At 39.5% G+C, this 20,029-nt stretch overlaps 1 protein-coding gene across 4 annotated transcripts in view; it reads right to left on the minus strand.

Moving 5' to 3' along the window:
• Positions 1 to 20,029, minus strand: part of LOC138623152 (bromodomain adjacent to zinc finger domain protein 2B-like) — a 49,784-nt gene that overhangs the window by 18,273 nt on the left and 11,482 nt on the right. For all 4 annotated transcript variants that reach the window (XM_069702474.1, XM_069702472.1, XM_069702473.1 and 1 more), the window contains exons 2-9: positions 5,224 to 5,385; positions 3,419 to 3,604; positions 3,120 to 3,251; positions 2,773 to 2,951; positions 2,436 to 2,645; positions 1,394 to 2,038; positions 599 to 645; positions 38 to 504 (exon numbers count right to left, since the gene is read on the minus strand). In XM_069702474.1, the coding sequence (XP_069558575.1) occupies positions 38 to 504; positions 599 to 645; positions 1,394 to 2,038; positions 2,436 to 2,645; positions 2,773 to 2,951; positions 3,120 to 3,251; positions 3,419 to 3,604; positions 5,224 to 5,383 (2,026 nt within the window). In that variant the 5' untranslated portion in view covers positions 5,384 to 5,385. The remainder of the gene's footprint in view (positions 1 to 37; positions 505 to 598; positions 646 to 1,393; positions 2,039 to 2,435; positions 2,646 to 2,772; positions 2,952 to 3,119; positions 3,252 to 3,418; positions 3,605 to 5,223; positions 5,386 to 20,029) is intronic.

Raw genomic sequence — 20,029 nt, forward strand, 5'->3', positions numbered from 1 at the left:
TGGCATATTTATTAAATAAAAGAGTAGTTAATCTAACCTGAAAGGCTACTGCCAGAATCTTCATCTTCAATATCATCTTCATCGTCGTCGTCATCATCATCATCATCGTAATCATCTCCTAAAGAGTCGTCGGAGTCTTTGCTACTGTGAATGTCAGACTCGCTGCCTCTGACCAGGTCTACAGGGTGACAGGACGAGCTGGTTTTACCGAGGCTCTTTCCTGCATGAAGAAACTTGGTAGAGTTAGTCTTCCTCGATCTGGGAGTAAGTCCCGATGAGGCAGAGCATTTAAGTGAGGAAGAAGAGCTGGCTGACATGTCCTTTGCTCCAGTGCTCAAGTTTATAGGCATGGGGTAAAGAGGGTTGGTCGCTGCTAAGAGTGGCTTGCTGTTGAGGATGCTGCTCTGGCTGCGGGGCTTCGTGATGAGGGCCAAAGGGGCCTCTTGAACCGCACTGTGGATGGCTCCATTAGGGAGCAGGTTGGGCAACAGGTTGCTGTCATTGCTGATAGGGAGAGACATAGGGAGGTCATTCTATCTGATGAATTTTTAGGAGGTGTCAGCAATGATGACAAGAAGGCTGAAATGTGACTTCATACCAGTTTTGGCTCTGAGGACTCAGAGAGAAAGCCTGCGTCGTAGAATCCTTCATAAATAAAGATTAAAAAGAAAGGAAAACAAAGAAGGAAGTAATTACACAAACTGTCACTCACATTACATTACTGTGGGCTGTAACTGAAAGAATTTAAGGTGTAATAAGTGACAATGACAATAAAAAGCAGTCTCAAGCCTGTCAACAACAATGAAGAAAATCAGGCTGCTATGAAAAAATATTTTCTAAATAGTTTGCCTTAGTGCCATCATGAGACGTTAGCTGTCATCCTGTATTTGTTGCTATTGTTAAACTCTGGCAATCAAAAGGCTGAATTTAATGTACAACCATCATATGAATCTAAACCCTCTTGTTACAGATTTCTACATGTTTCCCTCCTTCTCAGACGAGTGACTGACTCCTCTAAAAGAGGCTAATTTCTCGCGCTTGATAACAAACATCCCAAAGCATAACAGAGCTAATTGCTTGTCAGTTATGTGAAGTATTCTCAGCAGAGCTAAACACATTGTCACTTCTAGTCATGCAGTGGTCAGACACTCATGAAATATAATGAAAGGCCTGATAATAGTGCATTCACTTTCTGTTGTTAAGGAAAACAATGATCTTTATTTATTTTATGACAACCAGTGATGGACAATAAATAAAAACAAGAGTGTGCCTATGTAAGAAGATGAAAAATACTTTTAGGCTTCATTGCACTAATCTACCTTTTGTACCTCAGGTAGAATTGAGGGGAAAGCAGCAACACTCATGCATCAGTGTGAAGAAAACGTTAACTCACCTGCTTCAGTTTAAATGTGTTGAGATGTAATGATCTTCCATCTGGAAGGTTTCTGCTCTCCTTCATGCTATCAACAGGCTGCGTGTGCAGGCTGGAGGGAATCAAAAATGTGGGTTTACGTGAGGGCTTCTTTGAGGCTAACAGTGTTGGTGGTTTGGGTGAAGAGAGGGGAAGAGGTTTGAGAGAACAAAGAGGTGAGGGTTTAGGTAAGGAGAGGGGTTTCTTAGGGGAACAGAGGGCGAGAGGTTTAGGAGAGCCATGTTTTGGTGAGGTCAAAGGAGTGTAGTGCTTTGGCAAAGGTAAGTTGCGGAAGTGTTTGGATGAGTTGGAGAAGGAGAAGGGGTTGGGTGAAGACCTGGAGGGCAGAGGACAAGCCTCCCTGTGGGACTGTGCTAAGGGACTGTTGCTGACTGCCAGGCCTGTGGCCTGTATAACACTGATGTGCTGCTGGCCTTCGTCCTCGGCGGTCCTGGAGCTCTGGAGAAGCAGTGCAGTGGACTGCAGCAGGCCAGCGGGATGAGAATAGGACTGGATTTGATAAGAGGAAGTCAAAGGAACACTGTCACAATGACTGTCTTGAGTTGTGTTTCCATCAGTAGAGCGAGGTCTCTTCTTTTTACTCTCAGAAGTGTTGTGTGTCAGCCGCTGAGTAGGAGGATGAGGAAAACAAGAAGACAGCATGTCAGCTCCAGCTGAGCGAGCCTCATGGTGGCAGTTCTGTCAGTTAGCACATACATCCAGTTTGCCACCCACCACTAAAGCTGCCTTTGACAAACTAACTAACATTTACTTAAGGGAGAGCAGTTTAAACCCATTCACAAATCTGTCACATACTAAATAACTTATTTTACCGGAAGCTTTTGCCTTGATTCTGTCATTAACTAAGATATATGGCTTCCTACATTATTCTGAAAAGAAACCAAAAAAGAAAATCTGCTTTTTCAAAGATTTAAAAAATGTTATCAATAGAAAAAGGTCTTCTGAATCTTCTGCTGAATTTCTTAAAACATGAACAATGGCAATTTAAGATAGTCATACTTACTTTGACTTTCCTTTTAACTGGACTCTCATGTTCAGAATCAGAGTCCTTACTGTCACTGCTCTGATCATCCTCATCGTCATTATCCTCTTCATCCTCCTCCATGTCATCAGGATCACTACTGCTTTCATCACCATCACTGGAGCTTTCTGACATGGATCCTGATTGGCTGCCACTCATGCTGGACGTCTCTTGTGGTCTTTTGTTGGGTTTCTTAATCGTAATAATAAAAGTCCACATTTCTTGATTAAGTAAAACATGTGAAAAGGTGCCGTAAACACAACAGTAAAGGGAGATTTCATGGAATAGATTGTGCTTTTAACAAACACCGAATATGAACCTTGTTAGTTTTTTGAGTGGTCTTCTGATGTAGAGTCTCATGGCTGCTCTTTTGACTACTGTTGACTTGAGTTCTCTCCACATTTCCCTTTGCTGGAAATGAACTGGTGGTCACTGCAGACTTCCCAGTAGGAGAGGAAGCACTCCTACCATTCACTGTTCCCTTCACACCTACAGAAACTGGCATTGTATATTTCTTTAGATGGATCTCATGAGAACAAGCAGTATGACTCAAACACATTAAGAAGACAATAGAACAGACAACAGCAGAAAAAAGGCTGCTTGTTAGTTTATCTTTCATTGACATCTCTTTGTAATTGCCTCACAGCACACAAAAATATGGTTTACCTGAGGTATGTGATTGTAAATCAATGGGATCATGGCTCTTGAAGGATGATACAAATACAGGATGCAGACCGAGGAGAGGGGGAAAGAAGGCTGCTGCTCCTCTGGTATGGGCTTCAGATGGCCGCCACCAATCTGAGTGGGAGAACGCAAATTCTGTACAGTTAGGCATGAATTGCTACCGAATCAAAACATGCAGAGAATCCAATCTGTCAATAATCTTTCTGATGGTGTGAAGTTTCACATTTAATTTCCCCATCAAAATAAGGGATTCACCAAAAACGCTCCTTGAGATTCCTTACCTGGAAATGTACCAAACTGTGAGTGAGCAGCCAAGGCAGACAGACCAAGACTTCCTAAACCCCCAAACTCAGAAGGGCCTGAACCTGATGCGTACAGCCCAAAAGCAGGACGACTGATCAAGTTCAAACCATTGAAGCTGCCAGACATATTTAAACGTTCATCCCCCGTCATCTGCAGCGAATGACCTGGAGGACAAAGGACAGAGCCTTAAAGATGCTATAATCAATCAATCTAATTATCAGTCCATCAATGTTGTTGTTGAGACAATCTATTTGTCCATTTACAAACATGGATAGCACTTTGCGCAACAATGTATTTGACATTTCCTGGATTAATAATTCATTGCTACCTCTCTCATGAATTATTAAGTAAAGTTTATTTATATAGCCCTTTTCAGGATCAGGCAAAAGAAAATGCTTCACAGTTAAAGATAATGTAGAGACAATGCACACAGCTACACAGTAAAAAAAAAAAAAAAAATCACAAATAAAATAGAGATATAAATAAATAATTCCAGTGAAAAGCAAGTCTTTAGCCTTAGTTTTATATACTGTAATTAGACCTGCTTTAGAGGCAATAAAACATTTGAAATATTTCACTGAATTCTTTCTAACCTTTAGTTATGCTGTTCATAGACAACAACGTAGAATTAAATACTTGTTCTTGCTCTTTTAAAATACAACAGGAGACGCAGCATGAAAAAAAGTTTGCTGGATAAGCTCCTATGAAAGCCGTTAGAAGACATGCAAACGTATGAAAGGTTGAGTGTAATTCTGTTCAAAGGAGTGTTGCCATCAGTGGGCATGTGATATCCGTTTTCTGCTTCCCAAAGGGGATAAGAAATCTTTGAAAGAACTCAATTTACTTGATATTCATAGGAGCGATGTGACTACAGAGGTGCCGATGTGCTTTCAGCATTTAGCGTGCAGTCCAAAATAAATTATCTGGGAAATTTCTGTGCACGTTTAGTACGGGGATGTGAAAAATGAATAATTCATGAGAATGTCTGTGTTCTTCATTGTGATAGCACGACAACAACAAAAAAACACTACTTTTTAGGGCATCTTATCATAAAGGAAAAAAATAATTACAAACCATGGTATGTAAATTTGCACATTATTTTGTGGTCAGGGGTAATCTGACAGTTTATGCATCACCGCTGCTCAATGCATAATGGCCTCGGCCACAATTAGTATTCAGAGAAAACAAGAGATGTTGGTGGCTGCATGCGCAGTGTGAGCCTGACAGACGTGTCAAATCACAGAAGATAAAGCAGAGCTAAAGGTTGTCAAAAGAAATCCACAAGGGCATGCACAGCTTTCTAATTGTTGGCAGTCATTAATTCTACAGCCTTTTAAGTCCTATCAAAATTGTCTGTAACATGTTAAGACTGCAGGAAATTGTCTTCAGCCTCTTTTTGTATTGTAAAATATTATTTTCTGTGTTTCCAGAGAATTTAGTTGGATGTCTCCTCTAAATAGATTTGTCTCTTCAAAGGTTGATGTGGAAGTGCAATTAAATTGTGGACTTTTGGAAGTCAGTCAGAATGATGGATACGGTTACCTTTATTAATAGCTATTAAATTGAAGGCTGTTTTGTGGGTGAGTCAATGCTGCACTGCATGCTTGAACTTCATACTATCAAAAAAATTTCAACTGAGTCTGAAATGTGGGTGTAATGATTAAACACACTGACTGCAAAATAAATAATTCATAAAAGCAGTTAGCTTTGAGGCACATTGATCTTCTGCTGTGACTTTGTGCACATTTCAGTAACTCTGTTCCGTTTGTGTTTGTGTACGTACCACAGGTGGTGAAAGGGGAGCTGCCGTCGGGACTCGGAGCTGGACTGTACTTGTTGGGGAGAGTCTGTGGTGGAGCAGGGGAGGAGCTGGTTGAAGAGGAGGCCATGTGAAGGGAGGATGGGGCTGGGGATGGGGATGCCAGCCGCTCTCCAGGCTCCATATCTGTCAAACGCAATTCAGTCAACACTTAAAAATGCAAAGAAGGAAAAATAAGGGGAGAAAAACTTCACATCCCACTGAGACTCCGTCTGATACACATCTGAATAACCGCATCACATTAACTACCGAGGGAATCACCACAATATTTGTGAAGGCAACACATCGTCCACTATTCAGGCTGGCTGATAGTATATTTATGCTATTGTTAATTGACTTTGAGAGGTACTGTGATAGTGGTATGATTAGCACTACTATAATGTTTTTTTTCACCAGTTTGATAATTACTATAAATATTGTTCGTCATTCATTGAGACAAAAAAAATAACTTTTGAGGTCTTAGCTTCTTAAATATGAATTATAGCTGATTTCTCAAATTTCTATTAATGTAAAATAAATATATTTTGGTACAAGCATAATGAGGATGTCTTCTTGGCATCTGGGAAAATCAGATTTTTTACAAATTTCCTGTTTTTACAGAGTAAACACTGAACTTATTAAATATAATCACTGTACACTGGTGCATTGTCAATAATATAATAATACTAGTGTACTTTAAAGGTTATGTTATACATGTTTGAGAAGTATTGCCTGATGTAATGTATTACAAGGCAGCATAGTTCATTGCATCAGTATGATTGTTTTATTAGTGTTTTGTATTCAATTTCTTTATTATCTACAAAAATGCAAATAGAGAGTTGAAGACACACACACACACACACACACACACACACACACACACACACACACACACACACACACACACACACACACACACACACACACACACACACACACACACACACACACACACACACACACACTTAAACAAAGCCAAAACAACATTCAGACAGCAGACACTTGCACATCGACGTTTCAAGTAGAGTTCTGTGTTTGTGACAAGTCATTCATATCAAAAGGTCTTCACATCTCTTTAATGTGAAACTGCTGCCACATAAGCTGTGATCACTTAATGAGGTAGTAAGCCCAAACAGAAAATGCAGTCTTCAGCCTCCGAGAAATACAATTTCCATTTTTTTGGTCCACAACATTTATAGTAAGCCCGTACAGATGAATAAATGGGAGGTGTAATAGTCTCCACCATTTTCTGTAATGACTCTCAGACCACTGTTATTCTGCCCATCATCCAAATCACGCCACAGAGATTTTACTGTACTCTTTCATTAGCACATTGTCTCCCGGATATTCCATAAAAAACCCTTTTAACGCATGCTTCCAGATTGTGTTTTACAGCCTGCCTTTGTTACGGTATTTTACATTACACCGAAAATGTCTCGATCTCCCTGGTGATTCTCTCCTGCACAAGAAAAACAGGCGCATCTGATTAATTTGAGGAGACAAAGCAACCCTCTGAATATCAAGTATCATCCCTCACCAGGAACAGCACTGATGAGACATAAATGACACGAAAGCCGCGGCCATGCTTCACTGGAAGTCCTCTCCTGCAGCGGTGTGAGTGGGAGTTTGTGCAGAACAAAGGTGCTTTCATATTCATAAAGCATCATTGAAAAAATAACATTTGTCATCAGTTTGACCTTCCTACATCACACTCTCCTTTTCATTCCAAGTTGTCCAGAATGCTTATTAAAAAACATGTTTGTCAGTTACAAATCTATGATATAAATAAAATAAAATGTACAACGCTGCCACAAAGATTGACAGAGATTAAAGATAAACGTCACTAACATCTTTTGGACACTACATTGTATTGTTAATTTTCTTCTTTGTTTTACAATAAAATGTTGTACACCTAATCTTTTACAAGAAACATTCTTTCTGGTGCATAATTAAACTGATATTTCTATAAATATCACATCTGCAAATTGGTGTGTTTGGTAGTCTTCCCTTCAGGGATCTTAGAAATGGATTTACAGGTGACTTAATCTAACATTGTAAACAACAACAACAAAAAGTAGAACTGCTCAAGAGAGACAGACCGTTCTGCAGTATTTTTAAAGCCTTTCCTCAATTCATTGCAAGAAATTAAAATGGGTTTAACAAGCAAATAAGCCTGAATTTATGAGTAATAAATGATAAAAAGCACAGAGGCAGCAAGTACACCACGCTGAATGTTTTATAACATTTTAAATAAATTTGATAGATATATGCACACCATCTTAATGTAATGTAAGTGTGAGAGGTGCAGGACACAATATACAAAACACCAGCTGGATATCAGTCAAACCGAGGCACATGCAACACATAAGACTGGATCATAGTCATGTTCACAATATGAATCCACAAACAACGCAGCTCATCATCTCTGCACAAAACTATCTGATAACCAGGAAGCAACGTGCTTATCAACAGGATGAGGTTCTAATGAGACGAGGCCTGAAACGCTTCACCTAAATGTAGGCTGCGATGATGCATCTCAAACTTTCACAGCTCGTCTCCGAGTCCTCTTCACGTGACTGACTGAAAACATATTTACATTTGTTGTACATATTTTTGGAGTGGTATTAATGTTACAAGTTTTCTAGACACATTGGCTAACGATTAAATAATGTTTAGTGGGTTGAAGTGAAAACATACTTTGTGCACTGCATATTCGTACTCGAGGGCTCGGGGTACCTAGAGCTTGTCCCAGCATGCACGGTTGCTTTGGACAGATGGTAGAGAAATCTTTTGCTATATTACTGCCAGTCCGTCACAGGCCACGCTCATACCAACAGACTATTTTAGAGTCTCCAAGTACAGGCAGACCAATCAAACTCCAAACAGAATGAGCCCCAGGAACAAACAGAGTAGCTCCCTGCTGTGAAGACGCAAAGCTGACCAACTAAGCAGACATGTCGCCTTGGATACCAAAATTATAAAGTTGGCTGTAAAGCTGGGCTCATCAAACCTCTGATTTAAATTAAGTGAACACTTACATGTCTTTCTGCATATTTCATTATCCAACTGGGGTCTATCTATTTTGATAGAATAAAAAAGGCCAACTTTTCTTTTTTGCTTTTACTTACAGAAATAGCTGTTAATGTCAACAACAGAGTATTATCTTGATTAATCAAATGGTCTATTTTTACTGATAAACCAAGCAACCGTTTAGTGAACGCACCGTGGTCACATAACCCCAACCCCCAATCTGCACCGTCATTTTACTTTCAAACAAATTCAGATAAAGGTTTACACCTGCTGGAGGTGAACTTCGTTAGCTTTGAACAGAGCTCGGCTGGTTTCTTTGTTTCCAGTCTTTGCAGGAAGCTACGTGAAGATAATTAGCAGCTGATTGTTGCTTCATTATTATCATACAGATATGACTGGTATAAATGTCGTCTGAATCTTGGTCAGCATATTTCCAAAAATATCAAACTAAATATTTTCAACTGAAAACTGAAAGAAATTGTACAGAAAAAAAAAAATAATGCAAAGAACTACTTCCTGTATTTATTATTTCCTGTCGTGTCTGTTTATGCGAGGAGCATATATCACCTAGTGTTGTCCTGACTACATGTAAGCATTTTATTTTTTCATTGTCAGTTCCTCCTTGTTCTTATTGTTCTTGCCCAATAACAGATGGCTGATGCAAACAACAATAATCCAGGGTCATCAGCATTATTCTAACGGTCTTCTCTGCTGATGTGAGATACGCAGCAGAGACAGAAAGAGGTAGTTTATCAGAGCACCTTAACGCTGTTTACTGACTGATAGAGAGATCCATTAATCAAGGCTCCTCTATTTGTTCTGCACCCATGTGTAATGAAACTGATGAAAATAAAAAGGATGTGACGAAAAAAACAAAAACATATGTGTCAAGACCTGACTTTAATTGCCATGCATTGCTGGTGCCGTTAATAAGCATTACATCACGATGTTAAATCCTCCTCTTCGGACATTAACATCTCCTTCATTGATTCTACGGGATGGTTGCACAGTCGGCTGGATCACTAAACCTCACAAGCATCACTTAACACAATTAGCTCTTTCAGCTACCATAAAAAACAACAACACCATTCCTTTTTGACCTCAGTGATTTTCTGAGGTGGGGAAATGAATGGATATTAAAAGCATACTGTCTGATAACGTCCCAGTGGTGGACGGCAGTACAGCAAATTCAGAAAAAGCCATTCACTCTCCCAGTTGTCACTTGCTGATAAAAAGTCAATCAATAAATATGAAGCTTTTCTGTTTACACACACAACAGGTGCAGGATGAGGTCAATGCAGGCCGGGCTTGTATGGACAGAGGACGGCAGAAGGTTGAGTGTGTGGGATTGCAGTAGTTTGGTACAGAACAAGTTCAGGGGTACACCCACAGCTCATCTGAAATCCAATGCTCCAATCAGTTTCAATCAGTTGTTCATTCTGCCCATGTCTTCTACAGACAAGTTATGGTTCCTGGCCTTGACTCCCACTCTACCTGGAAGGTGATGAAGTGTTGTGTCTGACCGATACCACCAGCTAAAGAAAGAAACTTCAGGCTGACTGGCATCGGGGGAAAACTACAGTATCACACAACATCACTCATACAGTCAAGGCCAACTACGGTGTGCTGTGTTTGATGATGATGCAGTGGGAGGAATTTTAAGTACTTTCTAACAACATTTCTTGGCTTCCATGGAAGCATTTTTAAACAGAAACTAACACATTGTGTGCAACTAAACAGTGTACTGCTTATTTATTGTGGTGAAACTACAGTTTACATACAAGACAGCACCTCCATCAGCAATTTGCAGTTTGTTCCCAAAAAGGACAAAAAAATGTCTGCATGTCCAAAATGGTGCTTAAATATATCTCAACAAAACAAACATAAGTAAGACGCAACAAAAGTATTACGTCACAATACATCAGCGTGTGATATTTTCATGCCGGCAGTCTTTCTCTGGACTTGTAGCTGCATGCCATCATAATTACATGATTTTAGCGGACGAAAGTAACTTTTGTGATGCTGGTCTCCTCCGCAACCGCCCAACTAAATTGATCCTTTTCTGGAATCTCTACACACGAGAACACAACGTCCTTTCAATTGATGTTGGTGAAGTACATTAAGCATCCTGTCGAGAGAGGAGCTGCACAGAGTGATTAAAACAAAAAACATCCCTTTGCTAGACAATCAATACTCTGCATTAAGAGCTGGTTTATTATTCATCTCAGGTTTGCTCTTTTCAGTGAGGGCCTCTTTTTTATGACCGTGCTGGGAGACAAAAGAAACCATGTGCTTTCCAGACGTGTTCATAAGTTTGGGGCAAAACTGGCTGTCATCGAGGATGAAAAGCTCACATGAAGCCGCTGGAAGCAGGTTGTAAATAAGTAGTCTATGGAGCAACTGAACAACAACTCTGACTGGTGGGGTTAGGTAGCAGATGGCAAAACAGTGTTGGTTACACTTGGACATGCTCTGAGACACTACAACAGTTGTCCCACTGGCACGCAAGATGTGATCCATAGCAGCCCTATGTGTTAGTGAACATCTTTAACCACCATCTAATCCCTGATTCTCCTGTCTCAGCTGTAGTCTTTTATGCATCTATGTAATCCTATCTTTGACCTCTGCTGTAAGAACACTTTCATGCTGTGTGCCCAGCAGACATCCACCTGTGGGCACAATAATTATTCACTTTTGCCTGAGAAATACCTGCAAAACACAAAGTGTAAGAATTCTGTTGTCGCTTTTTCAGGCCACAGACATCTTTTAAGAAGTCTTCCCCACCAAAAAATGTCTGTTTATATCGACTGCTTTAAACAAATAGAGCGTTGCACTGAATATCCTGCAATTGTTGTTAAGGTAGCAAACTGACTCTGATGAATGAAGTGAGGCCTTCGTCTGCCAAATGTTTCTCGAAATGTCCTTTGCAGCAACGTTAGCACAGTCTGCATGTGGATCATTTTCATGATCTGGAGGTGGGATGTGGAGCCTGGAAACAGGAGTCCCACGTGTTCTACACAGTCTGACATCCATCATGAACACGTTCCCCAAGCTCCAGCCTACTGACGCCCCATCAACAGCAAGCATTGGTAATAAACTGCGTAGCTGCGCCTGCAGTTTTTAATTAGACACATACAGAGAAGAAGGAGGAGAGGGGGAGGAGAGAGAGAGAGGAAGGGAAAGGTAATTGTAAGAATCTCTCAATCAGATACTGTTAATCAGTTGTTGTTGTTGTAGCTTTGAAAATGTAAAGGTACGGGGAATTGGTATCCACTGGATGAGTTTTTTTTTTTTATTGTTAATAAGAATTTTTGTATTATTTTATAATAATATTTTGCTGACAGTGTCATTATAATGTGTTTCTTTATGATTTTTAGAGGAAATCATATTGCTGACTAGTGGTGATACTAAAATTGCAACTATGTGAAATATTTAAGCCCCGAAAAGCAGATGTCCTTGACCTTCTATGTTTAAAATGATGATTTATTTTTTTTTTGCACATTTTGCAGAACGCAGATTAGATATCCAATAATGTATTTGAGTAGCAAAAGAGGAAAACACTTCTGTCTTTTGGTCAATATAATGGACTTGATTCAAAATACTACAGCAACAGCAAAATGTTTACAGGTAACATCAGTTTCCTTTGCCAATGTTTCTTAAGAGGTTATCACTGTCAATGGGAGCTTGTTCACTTCAGTTATTAGTAAAACAAATACCAGTATTTATATGTAAAATGAAAATGCCATTATTTTGAAAACATTGTGTGCATTACCTTGAAACTTCAATGATTAGCACAAAGCAATGTGTTAATGCAGAAGGACCTAAAATCTTACAGAAATTCTAAAGTATAGTTTAGTTCAATATCATAGGATTGGGAGAGATATTCATGTGAACAGGAGAAAACAGCTCGAATATAAATCAGGTGCAATCATCTGACAGGAAACACAGCTTCAAATTAAACATGAGAGAACAATGCTGGTGCAAAGGTTATTTATCATCCTGAATTGCTAAATAAAATACAGAGCGTTTGCAGAGCAAAGGACACCTATTATTTCAGATTCTACAGCAGAGGAAGACGTTCCCATGACATTATGATTTTTTCTTATTTGCTTGTTAGACAAACAACTGCAGGAATACATTTTATAGATTATACTACAGAACTGTATTATGGCAAATCAAAACTGTCTGTATGCAAGGTGACTCGTAATCAATCAGGAATCTGTTAGTACTTTAGGTGGTGGGGTGCAATCTAATGATGTGATTCTGGCTGTCATGACAAAGACAGTGGGGATAAAACGTCCAAGGTTCTGCCAGTCTTTAAGGCTCAACACATCAATGTCAATTACCTCATTTTTCTGATGATCAAATATACAACATTTATATCTGGGAGAACATGGGACCTGACAGAGTGTTTAACCCATTACTCCCCACTGTCAATGTCCGAGATGAAATAATAAGGCACCCAGGATCAAGGTATACATTGCTATTGCAGCATTTTCATCCCCAGCCCCGCTTTCTTTACTCACTCTTCGAGGAACACGGCATAAATCACATGGCAACCGTAATGGGAAGTGGGACCGCAGTGTGCCATATGAAGCAATAAAACAGATCCTGAGTGTCCCTTTCAAGGTATTAGTGACACAGGGTCCATATGTCCACTGCTTTATTGAAGCAGCCGATGCTAGTTACAGTCAAACAAACATCTGTGCACAGTGCACACACTGACTGTCCAAAATGAACTCACAAACACAAAATAAGTGAGATAATCAGGAATTTTAACCTTTGAATTTGGCTCTGCACTCTTACAACTTTCAAAAGCTGAATTGGCGTATGATCTCTCCACTTTGATGTGGAGAAGCGCAGGACGACACTCCCCTAACAATTCTTTAAGAATGCAAAAGAAACAAGACGGGTTCTCAACACTGGCAGGTTGAAGCAAGCATGATTCCCATAACATGGAGTGACACGACACACTGATAGGCATGAGCTCGTCTGGCTTTAGACTTATGATGCAAAATAGAAACACGAGAGCATAAAACTACAACAGCTATGACATTTTCTGAGCAGTAACTTTCCACCTGGCTTCACAGTATTATGTGTTGATACCATCAAGATTACTTGATGATTTCTACTATCTGCAAGTGTGTTGTGTGTTGCTTAGCTAAGCCGAGAAGTCCATGTAGTAAAGCCAGGCATCTCATTTTGAAATTACACACAAAAAGAAAAGGCAAATGAACTAACAAAGTTTTAAAATGTTATATAGATTACAACTGTAGACAAGCTGTCATTGTTTTTCTAGGCAGCCATTTGGATGCTGTTCAATGTGAATGAGAAACTCTTCAAGGAGCACAATTCAATGGAGTTGTCACTGTAGATGCTCTGTCGTCTCAATTCTTCATTTGTTTGAAAAGTTAATTCTAAACATAAAAATGAATCAGGAAAATGATATAAGTTTGGGGGCACCGTTTGGTACAGTCACAAAAGCATTAAACACAGTGGTCATTTTTGAACACGTAAAGAAATGAAATATTAAATCTTTCTGAAATATGAAAAAATGCATTTACAATCAAGAAAGCAAAAGAAGAAAAAATGTCATTGTTAGCTAGTTGGTGGCTGCAAAAATAACATACAATAGTACAGGATGAATCATTGCTGCCCGATAGAGTTGCCTCAAATAACACAAATCTGAGTGGAACAAACTGATTAAAAATTGCTGATGAGAGAATGATGAGTTCTTTGCATTTTTGGTAAAACAACTGTGAAACAACTCTAAAAAAAATGATGCTCTTCCCAACTCATATTGTCCAATAGAATTTTAGCATTCTGAAATTGTAATCAGTGTGCAGCTAACAGGTGACTACAACGCACTGGAATAACAAACCAACTATTTCACACACACTTGCATTTGTTTTTTATCACAGGGGGACAAGTTCTTCCTCACAGAAGACCTGAAACCCACTGTTGGGTTAAGACGGTGAGTAGTCACCTCGTATGATTGAAGAGTTTCTGTCTGCTTTATTTTAAATCTTAAATTGGTCATTTTCAGACATGAACGAGCTTCCAACTTGAATTTCATCAGTGAGCATGTTAATATTTTGCATTACGTAAATTTGAGTGCATTCCTCTTATTGCTAGATTTGACAACACTTTCTTTTATCGGCCAATAGAACCAATAGAAACATGAGACAGATGACAGGAGCTTTGATTTAGTTTATAGCAAAAGAAGAAATGCTGATAGTTTAATTTAGCTCATTTCAAAGTGATTCCCAGTTTTGTTTCTCCCACCGAAATATTGCAATTGCAAAAATGTGCCTACTTTTTGTGACTTTGACATTTCCTATGGTCTTAAATGAGATTACCAATTGTACTTTGTTTAGTTTACAATGGTAATGGATTAACATTATTGTAATCCAATTTCAAAGCTTCAAACATGCAATCTATTCCATAATACTTTGCAAACTCTGCATGTCGCAGTCAAATTAAAACAGTTATCTGTGCACAGGCTGCACAAGAACCCCAAACTGAACACTTTGGAATAAAGAGAGTCTGCTTCTCTCATTAAATCAAAGGTTATCAGAGACTGAAGTGTGGAAGGAAAATATCTAACAGTTTTGCCATCCAGCGTTCTTTGTTCTGGGCACCAGCATGTGACTGTTTCACATCCTGATTTAAGGAGAGTAACTGCAAGAGGTTGTAAAATTAAATTGGGCATTTCATTATTTTAAATATGTTAATTTAGTGGGATGAAATGCTGGACAATGGCATCGAGATGAGGAATGAGAAAAAAAAGGGCTTATTTTAATAGTGCACAAAAACACCTGAAATTCATTGGAGAGTTAATTCTGAGTGCACGCTACATGCAGCTGTGGCTTCAATAGATGTGGGAGTCACTTGGGATATTCAGACTATTTATATTTTGATGAATGTGCAGGGAAAATAACTAATTTCCTGTCTGCCTCTGAGCCATCTTCACAAAAAGCTTTTTCTGTGCTGCTAAATGAATGTTTCCCTCACCTGCTTGAGCTACTTCAGATTGTGTCTATCATGAAACGCTTACAGTGACAATGGTATTAAATACCAATGTCCATACTAATATAGGGACAGTTATTAAAAGTAACTGTGCCTTTACATGGCCACCGACTGAGCTATCAATGCTTCATTTCCAAAAGCAACAAATTAAGATAATCTGGAATACCACAGCGAAGGTAACTGGGATGTGAGCTGAACATATCGGTTCAGGAGTCACTTTCAGTTTACAACAATCCTATTGGTCGAAGAACTGATCTATACATTGAAGACAGTTGGCTTCAAGTCAACAGTGACAACATGCAAATGTGAACTGCAAAAGAAGAACTCAAACAACTCAAAACAAAACTCCAAAGAGGCACCGAAGCTGCTGAAAGAGAGGAGGTGGACATGTTGCCCACTAATACACACTAATAACACCAAATGGGAGGTCCAGATTCGTCTTCACAGAAGTGAACATGTAAAGGATTTCTGGGGCTATTTGGTAGAAAAAGTCCACCTGATTGTGTAATTTGCCCAAAGTTGTATGTGAATGTTTGGGGTGTTTGATCTGTTATTGAAGCAGAGAGGGACGATGTCTGTTGACTGGAGCAGACAAATGGACAAAAATATTGTTGTTGGAGAATTTTATTGCATTTATCTGTTGATTTTTTTTCTGTTGAGCGGTATTCTGTTGTTTGATTATCAAGAAGCAAACAAGAATCAGCAGGTAGAAGGGCATCCTTCACCAATTAAGATATTACTCTAAAAGACCCAGTTTATACTGACAATACTGTTTACAGATACGGAACCGTGCGGAAGGTCGTTTCCAGATTTCACAGACCCATTTTTGGATGATTTTTTTGGCCAATTCACTTAAAACGAGTGGATATCGTTGCCCTCATTAGTTACGAGTAAATCTGTCATATTTTCATTCTAATCAAGTGTGAAGTCACAGCTGGCTTCAGACACGTATTAATGCACTTTCCCAATTCTGTGTGTGTGTGTGTGTGTGTGTGTGTGTGTGTGTGTGTGTGTGTGTGTGTGTGTGTGTGTGTGTGTGTGTGTGTGTGTGTGTGCGCGCACCTGCGTGTGCGTGAGCGTGCATGTGTGTGTGTGTGTGTGTGTGTGTGTGTGTGTGTGTGTGTGTGTGTGTGTGTGTGTGTGTGTGTGTGTGCGTGCGTGCGTGCGTGCGTGCGTGCGTGCGTGTGTGTGTGTGTGTGTGTGTGTGTGTGTGTGTGTGTGTGTGTGTGTGTGTGTGTGTGTGTGTGTGTGTGTGTGTGTGTGTGTGTGTGTGTGTGTGTGTGTGTGTGTGTGTGTGTGTGTCCAAATGGTAGTTTTGAACCACATGATGTTGAACATGGTTTTAGGTTCCTGGACAACAGTACAGAAATAAGCTAATGTCCAAACTGACCCATCAAATTTTATAAGGAGGTGAGTAACCAACAAGCTAGAGCTTTTTGTTTTCTTCTGTTGTTTAGACATTAAAAATCTATATGGATATAGTATTTATATTTAATGTTGAGTAAATATTCATGCAAATTGGACAGATTTAATCAAAACTTGACATAATATTTTCAATGTCAGAAAAGAAAACAATCCTAAAAAAACCTGCAGTCTTTGGAATGAATGAAGATCAGTGTGATGTAAATGTCATTATAACAGGGTCACAATGCTCTTTTTTTCTCTCAAATATGCCACTCAAATCCAAATACTTCCTCCTGAATATTCAGGCTACATGAATATAATATTCATTTTACTGCAGGAGGACAGTCGACGCATAACAATGAGATCTGCTAATGAAATCAACCATCAACCTGAAATACATACATATTAAACTGGTGTCTCAATGTCATTTGCTTTTTGCATCGTTTGTTCTTTTTCCTCATTTTTTCCAGCCAATAGCCAATATTCTATTCTGATTTGTTTACAGTCAAAAACAATGAGCGCATATCACAGTATTATTCTGTGCGTCTGTGGTATCGGTGTAATGAGAAGAGCCATTACCAAATTAATTTAATTTGCATAAACATTATAATTATTATAAACATTTCCACCTCAGCAAATTACTTATTTTGAGTTAAATGATATTAATGAAAAACACTTGCCAAATTGATTCCCCGCAATATATCTATGCTTCTGAGGAATCTATTCCATTAACAATGTTGTTGAAACCTCCAGGGTCACATGATATTTGTGTCTGTTAACTAGGGCCTTGAGCTAAAAATGTGAAGTTATCAAAAACACCTATATTCAAATAGCCAAGGCAGATAAAGAAAAATAATTTATTTGCTTGGATATAACAGTGCTCATTTTAAATATTTTAAAAAGGAATAGAAATAGTTTACTCGTAAAATGAAAATAGTGACTAAGGTCCCAGAAAGTTAAAGAACAGATCAAATGAAGTCAAATCACTGGTTTAAATTGGTTTTATTTGTGTCAAGCTTATTTTGTTTTTTTTTCCTTCAATGGTGCAGATATTTCCTTATTTACTACCTACATCTGCCTCCTCATGATGCAACAAACCCGTTTCATTATTACAAATGCACTTTAGCTGTGAAAAAAAAAATTGACATTTAAATCCTTTCCCGCTCGCTTAGTAAACAATGGAAGGGAGATAACTGATCATGTGCCGTGGGATCTCGGTGAGCGGCAGAAGGTCACTGCCCGCCAGCAGAGCTGATAGGGAAAATGGCGTTGATGCTCCCTAACTGCCATTTTTCTTCCCTGACAAAGACTCCATCTGCCACCGAGCCATTTGCAGCCTCCGAGTCGGAATATCAATGATTTCCTAACATTCTATAACTCAGCATTCACCTTGACGTCACCTCTAAACGCTGTCTGAGCGCTGACACCACAGATCCTCTCTGTGCTGGCCTTGGAAGGTGCCAACAAAACTCTCATACAGCTGAGTGGCATTTATGATGCACAAGAACGGTAAGCATTTTATTCGCAGTGGTAATATATGAGTATTTTAAGATCCATTTAAGAAAATTGAACAGACGTGTAAATGAAGCACACCAAAAGTGATAAGGATGGTATCGCTCTTCACTTTGGAAGCTCTTTTCTAAAGCACACTGCAAGATAGTTCATTTGTGACGCATAATGTTGTTTTGTGCTGCTGAAGATTGGAAATCCCTGTGGCCAATGAAGACCTCACGCCAGCAATAGAGAAACAACGGGCAACCAGTCATGGCCGCCCAAGAAGAGTACATTTTCCTCAGTGCCATCTGGATAGCTCAGAGTTGCCTCGTATCCCTCCAGTCATCCAGCGAGCTCAGTAGACCACCTCTGTTACAGAGCTCAGTAGACCACCTCTGTTACAGAGCTCAGTAGACCACCGTTGTTACAGAGCTCAGTAGACCACCGTTGTTACAGAGCTCAGTAGACCACCTCTGTTACAGAGCTCAGTAGACCACCTTACAGAGCTCAGTAGACCATCGTTGTTACAGAGCTCAGTAGACCACCGTTGTTACAGAGCTCAGTAGACCACCGTTGTTACAGAGCTCAGTAGACCACCGTTGTTACAGAGCTCAGTAGACCACCGTTGTTACAGAGCTCAGTAGACCATCGTTGTTACAGAGCTCAGTAGACCACCTCTGTTACAGAGCTCAGTAGACCACCTTACAGAGCTCAGTAGACCATCGTTGTTACAGAGCTCAGTAGACCACCGTTGTTACAGAGCTCAGTAGACCACCGTTGTTACAGAGCTCAGTAGACCATCGTTGTTACAGAGCTCAGTAGACCACCTCTGTTACAGAGCTCAGTAGACCACCGTTGTTACAGAGCTCAGTAGACCACCTCTGTTACAGAGCTCAGTAGACCACCTTACAGAGCTCAGTAGACCACCGTTGTTACAGAGCTCAGTAGACCACCGTTGTTACAGAGCTCAGTAGACCACCTCTGTTACAGAGCTCAGTAGACCACCTTACAGAGCTCAGTAGACCACCTCTGTTACAGAGCTCAGTAGACCACCGTTGTTACAGAGCTCAGTAGACCACCGTTGTTAATGTAGTGTCAAAATTATGTCATAATGGTTTTTTAATTTTGTTTTATGGCTAAAGGGACGAGTCAGCATGTTTGCTTGATTGGCAGTAGGCTGAGTCCCTGCAAGACAATATGAAGAAAAGTTACTTGCGCTACAGAGTACAAACTACATTGTGGGATTGAAAGGTAAGAACCACAACAACATCTAACCGCACTGCTGAGACTCATGCAGTACGGACAGGAAATATTCTGGAATAGTTTAACCAAGTTCTCATGGAATAGTAGAAGGAAGTGCAAACTAAAGACGAGGTCATGTTAAGCACATAAAGCAACCTGATGTGATTCTGGATTAATACCACAAAGAAACACTATTTTTAGATGCAGCTAAATATGTCTCTCTGTTTTATTCATTTCTGAGAAGAGTCCGTGTCATTGCAGTATCCATAAATCTCATAGTTGCATCATTCACATGAGTCTTTGGATCACCGTTGGCTTTCTTTGATCGCTTCCCTTTTTCTTCATATATATATTTTAGTCTCCCTCTGGGCAGAAAAAAGTAGAGAGCAGAAATAAGTGAGTGCTCTGATTTTTTACTACCACGTCACATTTCACAGCCACAGCAATCTTCTGCTTGCTCTTCTGGCAAAGTCACGAAATACAGCCTCCTCTATGAGGTTATGTACCATTTACTGATGGATATAAATATTTGACAAGATCAAACTCTCATTATTACACATAAAATATGATCTATAGAAAACACAGTCCACAA

Source organism: Brachyistius frenatus, unplaced genomic scaffold, assembly GCF_029030835.1.
Source record: "Brachyistius frenatus isolate BFR_SWC_R1_liver_20210118 unplaced genomic scaffold, ASM2903083v1 Contig_42, whole genome shotgun sequence".
NCBI classification, from domain to species: Eukaryota; Metazoa; Chordata; class Actinopteri; family Embiotocidae; genus Brachyistius; species Brachyistius frenatus.